General features: G+C 30.7%; 1 protein-coding gene across 1 annotated transcript in view; it reads left to right on the top strand.

The window, feature by feature from the left end:
• The window catches only part of LOC111706097 (uncharacterized), a gene marked incomplete at its 3' end in the record, with an annotated part of 42,527 nt that extends 32,263 nt beyond the window's left edge, over nt 1–10,264 (top strand). The window contains exons 22-30 of the mRNA XM_023478863.1: nt 1,520–1,574; nt 1,875–1,973; nt 2,638–2,720; nt 5,893–5,992; nt 6,312–6,427; nt 6,565–6,615; nt 7,617–7,675; nt 9,800–9,849; nt 10,203–10,264. Coding sequence (XP_023334631.1) covers nt 1,520–1,574; nt 1,875–1,973; nt 2,638–2,720; nt 5,893–5,992; nt 6,312–6,427; nt 6,565–6,615; nt 7,617–7,675; nt 9,800–9,849; nt 10,203–10,264 — 675 coding nt within the window. The remainder of the gene's footprint in view (nt 1–1,519; nt 1,575–1,874; nt 1,974–2,637; nt 2,721–5,892; nt 5,993–6,311; nt 6,428–6,564; nt 6,616–7,616; nt 7,676–9,799; nt 9,850–10,202) is intronic.
• Between the last annotated feature and the right edge of the window lie 396 nt (nt 10,265–10,660).

A 10,660-nucleotide genomic window follows, 5' to 3' on the forward strand; every position in this document is an offset into this window, starting at 1 on the left:
GAATCCCCAGGAAAGTAACAACATCTGCAAAAAGCATAATCTAAATCTAGAATTTCACCTTCTTTACAACTGCAGGCTGGACCACCTACCAGACCACAATTTTACAGGTTCATCCTCTTCCACAGTAGCATGAATAGAACTGAAAGGAACTACAGAATCATATTATCAACATCTATTCCACAGGACTTTGGTAGAAAGTAGCTTGGAAGATCCAAAGCATCAAGATAGGACTCATACTCATAGGCAAACATAACTCTAAAATTGTTATTCCCAGAGGCTAGGGATTTGTGAATTTGAGTAGCTGAATGATGTGGACCACCGAACATAAGGTTAGACCCATACACATCTTTTATAGAACTGCGGAAAACCATAAGACCAGATGGAAGAGTCATCAGCAGTTTTGGCATCAAATAACTATCTTTGATACCAATAATCATCTTGATCTCATCACCTCCAACATACTTAGGAAATTGCTCTTTAGCAATAGTAGAACCTTGGCTAGCTATCTTCACTTCCTTCTCCATTGCAGAAAGATTATACTGCGGTATTTCAGAAGTGATTCTTCTCATGCCAAGAAGACTTATTGGAACATACTGTCCCTGCTCTGATGGGCCTAAAATACAACTAAAAATTCCATATCCAGTTGAAACTTCTCCGCCTCCAGCTACACAGATAACCCTAGGTGTGCTATCTACAATTTTGAAACCTGCTTCACATGCAAAGTCTCCCTGAACAGCCGAGGCACTAGCACCAGTATCATAAAGTACAGTAACAGCACGTCCATTGAACGATAACTGTTGCAGAAGATAAATGCTATCTTCAATTGTTTCAGGAACAATCTTATTAAGTACATCTTGGCTTCAGTCACTGAAGCTGAGGTGCCAACTTTAAATATGTTTGCCCGCATGAGGGAACATATTTTAACTAGCGCTCCGCTAAGCTTCATCCACTGAACCCAATATCCACAATGAAAACTTTAAATAGCAGAATTTTACTATTTAAATGCAAAAATGGCAACGCGCGATACACAACAGTATCCTTTAAACCTTTATCTGATTAATAATGTGGAAGATATGTTCATTATTCTAGGCTTAAAAGTGATAAATTTTAATGATTGCTATGTATTTTACAGCAGTAGTAATACGCAAGTAACTTTGGCAAAACCTCTAATTAAAAATAATATTTCTGGGGGAATTGATAAACATTGATATCAAATTCAACCTTGATCACTCAAAGTTTTAAGGGTACCGTTGTGAATCGGGCATTGCGCTAATGTCTATGTATGGGGATTGGAGGGTCACTTGAAATTGCGCTAATCTAGACGAAGAGTCATCCATCGTTAGTAGGTTTAACAGCCATGGGGTGAAGGAACCGTATCAGCTCTATTTAAGCCACATCAGATTAAAGAAACAAAAGTTTTTCCCTCAGATTTAAATTATAAAAAAGATTAAAACTTTTTTGATTCCGATATTTTCTAGTTCAACCGATATTAAATCTAATAATACACTTTTAAATTCAGAAATGGGCGAATTGTAGGAGGAGGGGTGGCCAGTTATGGGGAATGGCCCTGGCAGGTTAGTATATTTTTTACATCATCTTTTAAAATTTTTAAAATTATACTAAACTAGCTTGGGAACCCTGCTCTGCCATTCTCCATTAGAATCAACCTTTATCTAGGCTTAGAACTTGAAACCTAGTTAAGAAGTCCGCATTGTACTACCGAGTTCCTCATTCAAAATTTGAGGCAAATCGGTCAAGGGGTTTCTGAGTTATGATCATACATCCAAACAAAATTCCTAACAGAGATTACAACATTTTTTTTAATTTTTATGGAGTTTTATGGATTTTTTTTCTTTACAATTTTTATGTTTCAGGTTTCTCTTCGTCAGTATAAGAACGGGCAGTTCAAGCATAAATGTGGAGCTGCTCTTCTTACAGCTGATTGGATTATTACAGCTGCTCACTGTGTCAAGGTAAACTAAAAAGATAAAGCTGCTGTTCTTGCATTTAAGTGGATATTAATCGCTGCAAATGATTTCAATTAACTGGTTTTTTACATGATAACTGGATATAAAAGCTGCTTTTTTACATGATAACTTGATATAAAAGCTGCTTTTTTACATGATAACTTGATATAAAAGCTGCTTTTTTACATGATAACTTGATATAAAAGCTGCTTTTTTACAGCTGCATTGGTTGGATATTCAGAGTTACTCATTGCACCAGGATTAGATAACTGGATAGAAAAGCTGCGTATAAACCCTAGAAGGAAAACTTTTATGACATTATTCCTATTATTTATTATTCATTTTTAGTTTTCTGTGCAATCCCAAAATTGCAATTGTATCATAACTTTCCGTAATTATGATTGTTTCGAAGCAAGAATTCTCAACAGATAAATCTTGTGTTTAATAAAGTTCTAGCTTGCAGAGTTTAAAATTTAAAGTTCAACTTACCCTTCATTTATAAAATTTCCTGACTGATTCACAACGAACGGTACCCTCGAAAACTTTATTGCTCAAGAATAAATGAGATTTTCATGTTTTTAACTTGTTTATTTTCAGTTTTGGTTTCTTTATAGAAGTGGGGATTTTTCCAACTGAAACAAGAATTACATATTTGAAATGTTTAATTCAGGATATAGCTGCCAGTAACCTGATGGTTAGGATTGGGGAATACCATGTACTAAACAGAAACGAAGCTCATCCTCACATAGACAGGAAACAATTTAATAATAGTTCAGTAGTCCTGTAGTTCAGTAGTCCAGTGGCCCAGTAGTCCAGTAGTCCAGCAATCCAGTAGTCCAGTGGTCCAGTAGTCCAGTAGTTCAGTAGTCAAGTGGTCCAGTAGTTCAGTAGTTCAGTAGTCCAGTAGTCCAGTGGGTCCATGTTTTGAAATTAGGCATTTGATCTATTCCCATTTTACTATATAGAATATGTACATTTCAAATTGCTACGCGCAGGCCTCAGAATATATATATATATATTCTGAGGCGCAGGCACATATGTATGCCTGGATCCTAAGTATAGCTTCAGTAAGGCCTAAACCAACCATAGACGCTGATGTAAACTTACTTTGATTTCTTTCTTAATAGATGACATTCGTGTAAGTAATTATATGAAATCATTATAAAAATTGTTCTTATCAATGTTATATTGTTGCTATAATACTTCAATCTATTTCAGTTAAACATCCAAACTCTCTTCTACCAAGTAACACCAAATGAATAAAGAATTAAAGAAAGCACAGTTTATAAAGTGAGAGTAGTTTGAAACCGGTCATTCTAAAGAAATCAATACAGTCCAGTAGTCCAGTAGTTCAGTAGTCCAGTAGTCCAGTAGTTCAGTAGTCCAGTAGTCCAGTTCAGGGAGAATGTTTTTACAGTGAAAATAGTTCAATCTTAGAATCTTCTGTTTAGAATTATTAGGGCATTTTTTTCCCTAATTCCCTGGTTTTTTTACAGTGAATTCCAGTCTTCACAATTCTTGGATTTAAGTTAGTCCCCACTCTAAATCTTGACAAATTCAATTTTCTTACAGTTTGAAACTTTCAGAAGTTTCTTCTTTGCAAAGCATACATGATACAATATGTTATTACAATGAGAATTTTTTATGAGCAGAAAGCATCAAACATTTTTCAGTAGATTTTCAGCTTAAGTGTTATTCAAGGTTTATTCAAGATTAACTTAAGGTTTACTCAAGGTTTCTTCATGGTTTACTTAAGGTTTATTGAGGTTTATTCAAGGTTTACTTAGGGTTTATTTAAGGTTTACTAAACCTTTACCCAAGGTTTATTAAAGGTTTACTCAAGGTTTATTAAGGTTTATTCAAGGTTTACTCAAGGTTTACTCAAGGTTTATTCAAATTTTATTCAAGGTATTTTCAAGGTTTACTTAAGGTTTACTCAAGGTTTATTCAAGGTTTATTCAAGGTTTAATCCAGGTTTATTCAAGGTTTACTCGACATGGTTTACTCAAGGTTTACTCAAGGTTTACTATAGGTTTATTGAAGATAATTCAAGGTTTATTAAAGGTTTATTCAAGTTTTACCCCAGGTTTATTCAAGGTTTATTCATGGTTTATTCAAAGTTTACTCAAGGTTTACACTAGGTTTACTGAGGTTAACTCAAGGTTTACTCAAGGTTTACTCAAGGTTTTCTGCAGTTTTATTCAAGGTATATTAAATGTTTATTCAAGGTTTACTCAAGGGGTTTATTGAGGTTTATTCAAGGTTTACTTAAGGTTTACTTAAGGTTTATTCAGGGTTTATTCAAGGTTTACTCAAGATTTACTGCAGGTATACTCAAGGTTTACTCAAGGTTTATTGAGATTTATTCAAGGTTTATTCAAGGTTTACTCAAGGTTCACTCAAGGTTTATTGAGGTTTACTCAAGGTTTATTCAAGGTTTATTCAAGGTTTACTCAAGGTTTATTGAGGTTTATTCAAGGTTTACTCAAGGTTTACTTAGGTTTACTGAAGGTTTATTGAGGTTTATTCAAGGTTTACTCAAGGTATATTCAAGGTTTATTCATGGTTTCAAGGTTTTTTCAAGGTTTATTGAGGTTTATCCAAGGTTTATTCAAAGTTTATTCAAAGTTTACTCACCGTTTACTCAAGGTTTATTGAGGTTTATTAAAGGTTTACTCAAGGTTTACTCAAGGCTTACACAAGGTTTATTCAAGGTTTATTGAGGTTTATTCAAGGTTTACTCAAGGTTTATTCAAGGTTTATTGAGGTTTTTCAAGGTTTACTCAAGGTTTATTTAAGTTTTACTCAAGGTTTATTCAAGGTTTATTGAGGTTTATTCAAGGTTTACTCAAGGTTTATTCAAGGTTTACTCAAGGTTTACTCAAGGTTTACTCAAGGTATATTGAGGTTTATTCAAGGTTTATTCAAGGTTTATTCATGGTTTACTCAAGGTTTACTCAAGGTTTACTCAAGGTTTACTCAAGGTTTATTCAAGGTTTACTTAAGGTTTACCTAAGGTTTATTGAGGCTTATTCAAGGTTTACTCAAGGTTTATATAAGGGGTAAAATCAAAAAAAAATCAAAATCGTCCCAGTAATGTCAAATTGTTTCCTAAGATCTCTCGAGCGTACGTTGTATTAAAATATAATTCTTATGTTTTCTGAAATATCAAATATTAAATATTTCAAAATTAACTCCGACTAAGGTTGCATGATTTTATCTAAACTTCAACTTTATCCAGTAAGTATGGCATTATAATCTAAAATTAACAAAGTCCAACTTAGGGATGCCAAAATGTATGCATTTGAATAAGTTAGTCAGGATCTAGATACTCTAGGGGCTTTAATTTTTCGGTACTTTTATGAATTGTATGGTTTATATTGAATTGTATGGTTTATATTGAATTGTATGGTTTATATTGAATTGTATGGTTTATATTGAATTATATGGTTTATTTATATTGAATTGTTTGGTTTATATTGAATTGTTTGGTTTATATTGAATTGTATGGTTTATATTGAATTGTATGGTTTGGTTTATATTGAATTGTATGGTTTATATTGAATTGTATGGTTTATATTGAATTGTATGGTTTATATTGAATTATATGGTTTATATTGAATTGTTTGGTTTATATTGAATTGTATGGTTAATATTGAATTGTATGGTTTATATTGAATTGTATGGTTTATATTGAATTGTATGGTTTATATTGAATTATATGGTTTATATTGAATTGTTTGGTTTATATTGAATTGTATGGTTTATATTGAATTATATGGTTTATATTGAATTGTATGGTTAATATTGAATTGTATGGTTTATATTGAATTGTATGGTTAATATTGAATTGTATGGTTTATATTGAATTGTATGGTTTATATTGAATTGTATGGTTTATATTGAATTGTTTGGTTTGACCCAGGAGAGTGAGGAAGGTTGTGACACACAAACTGTTTGACAAGTTTACTTACGAATATGATATAGCACTTCTACAAGTTCATGGGGATAAACTAGACTTTCAGGTTAATATGGCACATATTCAGACAATTTAAGACATTTTCAGCCATTTCTGGACATTTTAAGTCATTTTCAGACTGTACACATTTTTAGTCATGCTCAGACATTTTTCAGGCAATTTTTAGTCATTTTTAACCAGGAGAATAATATTGAACATTTCCAACAATTTTCTGACATTTCATGCATTTCCAACCATGTTATTTTTGTACCATTGGAGTTAAATATTTCTGACAATCATCATTTTCAGACATTTATATAGTTTTGTAACATTACCATTTAAGATGTTAACATTAATTTTACAACAACAAAAACAATTTATTTCAGCCAAATATAATCCCCGTCTGTCTACCTGAGAACAACAATAACCTGGTCGGTGAGCAGGCCTGGGTCACTGGCTGGGGGAGACTTTCAGAATACGGTCAAATCTCACCTGTCCTCAGGTACATAATAATAACAATGATAATGATAATAATAATAAATAATACTTCTACTACTACTACTACTACTAATAATAATAATAATAATAATAAGAATAAGAATAAGAATAATAATAATAATAATGATAATGATAATTTAGGGAGGTTAGTCTGCCAATTATATCAAACAGTCAGTGTATGAAAATGTACAGGTAAAATCAATTCTAGGAAACTAGGTATATTTATTCAGTTTTCTGTTTCTGTAATATTTCATTCTTATCCATAACGTTTCCCATAGATTTCCTTGAATTTCATTGCAAAAACGACAATCGCAGATATGAATAGAAAATACAGAGTTTAAGATAAAGATGATAAAGAAATAATCGATTCAACCATTGATTTTATCGATAATTTCAATTCTAGATGTTTCCAATCAACATATTACTTTATAGAGGAATTCTTGTTATGATTTACTTGTTGGTTATTAAATTAATCGAATCTTTAAAGTAAACCTTCAGAACTATTCAGCCTCTTAATAAAACGAGTTATCATTCTTATCTAGTAATTACAGATTGTAAAAACTTTCCTATGTAAAAAATGAATCTTAATATTTAATTTGCATGCATACCTAGCCAGTCACTCCCTTTAAAGCAAAAAAGCAGCCATGGAGACTGACTCTCTGAAGTCGGCATTGTACCATTTCAATTTCCATTATTCGTATCCCCTGGGGTTCAGACGTCTATTCCACTTATTATTCTTCTAATTTGTCCATTAATAAAGAATAATTTTATTTATTCATTGTTTCTATTCCTTCAAACTGATGATAAAAACACAATAATTTTTTCACGAATTTCTCTACATAGACCCGTTAAAGTGACTACAAGCGTAATTCCATGCAAAGATGGCAATTCCCGATTTATAACAGTACCCTTGAAACCTTTATGTAATTAATAGTTAAGAAGATATTGTCTTTTCTAATTTTAAAAGTGATAAATTTTGATAATTCCTATATATTCACCAGTAGTAGAAATGCGTAAGTGTCACTTTTGTAGAGAACCCACAATTGAAAAATCTCAGTTTTCAAAATTTAAAACTTTCAGACAAAGCTGTTAAGGTTACTGTTTTAAATTGGGCATTTTCATCTCCTATTACGCTTACAGTCCCTTTAAGGTAGGAAAAAAGATGAAGAGGAAATTTTATTAAATTTGTTCAGGAGTTCTGGTCAGAATGAATGGATTCCAAAAATATTCATCTGTGCAGGCACCTCCACAGGTATAAATGCATTCATTATTTTATTCATCCTTCCTTTATCAGCTATTCATTACTTCATTTACATTTTAACAGCTATTCATACCTTCATTCTTTCTTTAATACATATTCATTATTGCAAAAAATCTTTAACAGCTATTCATTACTTAACATTCATACTTTAACAGCTATTCATTATTTCATTTATTCTTTAACAGCTATTCATTACTTCATTCATACTTTAAATGGTATTTATTACTTCATTCATTCTATAACAGCTAGTGATTATTTAATTTATTCTTTATTTCATTCATTCTTTAACATCTATTCATTGCTTCATTCATATTTGAAATGGTATTCATTATTTCATTCATTCTGTAATAGAAATTCATTTCTTCATTCATTCTTTAACATCTGTTAATTATTTCATTCATTCTTTAACATCTATTAATTATTTCATTCATTCTTTAACAGAAATTCATTTATTCAGTCATTCTTTAACATCTATTCATTATTTCATTCATTCTTTAACGTATATGTATTATTTTATTCAATCTTTAACAGCTATTAATTACTTCATTCTTTAACAGATATTCATTTTATCATCCATTCTTTAACAGATATTCATTATTTCATTCATTCTTTAACAGCTATTCATTATTTCATTCATTCTTTAACAGATATTCATTATTTCATTCATTCTTTAACAGCTTTTCATGACTTCATTCATACTTTTACACGCAGTCATCCTTTCAGTCATACATTTATTCTTTAATTATTTTATTTATTCTTTAAATGGTATTAATTATTTTGTTTATTCTTTAACAGCTATTCATAACTTCATTCATTCTTTTACAAGCATTATCACACTTCATTTATTTTTTAACAGTTATTCATTATTTCATTCATTCTTTAACAGCTAGTGATAACTTCATTCATTCTTGAAACGGTATTCATTATTTCATTCAATCTTTAAAAGCTATTATAAATTACTTCATTCATTCTTTAACAGCTATTCATTAGATCATTCTATAAATGGTATTCCTTACTTTATTTATTCATTGATTTGTATTCATTAATTCATTCTTTCTTTTACAAGCATTCATTACTTCATTCATTACTGCTTCCATTCTTTTAAAGGTATTCATGACATTATTCATTCTTTAGAAGTTTTTATATTTTCATTCATTCTTTAAAAGATATTCATTACTACTATTATTTAAATGGTATTTTATATAAACTATACGTTTAGTAATGAATAATGAATTGGAAAAATTTAATGTTGATAATTTTTTATTGAGATTTGTTTATAAAGGTTTATTCTAAAGCGGGTTCAAACAGTCTTACAGTTTATAAATGTGTTGAATATCTGTATTTCTCTCAATGTGTTGTCAGGGAAAACATACTTTTCCTTCTTAATCTTATTATTATTATTTTTTGGGCATAAACATAGTGATTAACAGATTGATTAAAAAAATGATCAATGATTGTCAATATTAGAATAATGTAGTTTTAATTTCAAGTAAACTAGCATTTAAGGAGGGGCATACCAGATTCTTTATCTCTTCAATAATGTGGAAGATATCGGCGTTTTTTTGTAGCTGAAAAGAGTTTAATTTGGTTGTTTGTATCATGTTTTTAGTCACCTTCTAGAGACACCAGAATTTAAAACAAATGTTGAGAGAAAAAAGGTTTTGAAGGAAACCGTTGTAAACTAAACTAATTCTTTACTTGAATGAAACTTTTGTAAACTAAACCAATTCTTTACTTGAAGGAAACCGTTGTAAACTAAACTAATTCTTTACTTGAAGGAAACTGTTGTAAACTAAAGTAATTCTTTACTTGAAGGAAACCGTTGTAAACGAAACTAATTCTTTACTTGAAGGAAACCGTTGTAAACTAAACTAATTCTTTACTTGAAGGAAACTGTTGTAAACTAAAGTAATTCTTTACTTGAAGGAAACCGTTGTAAACGAAACTAATTCTTTACTTGAAGGAAACCGTTGTAAACTAAACCAATTCTTTACTTGAAGGAAACTGTTGTAAACTAAACCAATTCTTTACTTGAAGGAAACCGTTGTAAACTTTAAACCAATTCTTTACTTGAAATTGCGTAAACAGTCACTTTAATTTAAACTTTGTAACTAGGGGGAGAGGACAGCTGTGAGGGGGATAGTGGTGGACCCCTTGTTGTTCAGGTAGAACTATAGTTTATTTCATTTAATTCTTTAGAGACAGGTATTTTTTCCACTCAATTAACTATTATTGGTTCCTGTTCCTGTTCCTGTTCCTGTTCCTGTTCCTGTTCCTGGTTCTATGTGAGAGTCACCACAAAAAAATATTGAGAAACTCTGTAGAACCACGGACATTTTCATGAGTTAGAATAAGACATACTATCAGTGATTACTATTTTACACAAATGCTTGGAAACCCGGCTTTGCCTGGAAACTAAGATTTCCCCACTAAAGTAAACACCTAAACTTTTAAATTGAGCGGAAAGTCGGACATACAAAAATCGAATACTTTAATAAATTATTATTTTGCATCTTAGGGTAAAGATGGAAGGTGGCAGCTTGCAGGAATAATCAGTTGGGGGATTGGCTGTGGAGATAGGTATTATAATATTATTATTCTTATTATAATTATTATTATTATTATTATTATTATTATTATTATTATTATAATTATAATAAATACATTTTACATTTTATAATTTTTTACTAAACAATTATTAGCCAGGGCTACAGCCTAACCATTTCTGGTTGTTTTGATTGGCTGTCCCTCCAAAGTTTTATAGATACATTTTATTTTTTAAAATTAACAAATAACGAATACATTACACAATTCACAAAGTAATTTTAAAAGAAAGGGAAAAAAAAGAAGGATGGGTGAATATTATTATTATTATTATTATTATCCCGCATAGAACAAGCGACGCTGTTTTAGAGTCTGAAAACGACCCGCACGACCCCAAAAACGGGCGCCGGCCCGACTCTATTTTAGTACTAA

Source organism: Eurytemora carolleeae, unplaced genomic scaffold (genome assembly GCF_000591075.1).
Source record: "Eurytemora carolleeae unplaced genomic scaffold, Eaff_2.0 scaffold712, whole genome shotgun sequence".
NCBI lineage: Eukaryota > Metazoa > Arthropoda > Copepoda > Calanoida > Temoridae > Eurytemora > Eurytemora carolleeae.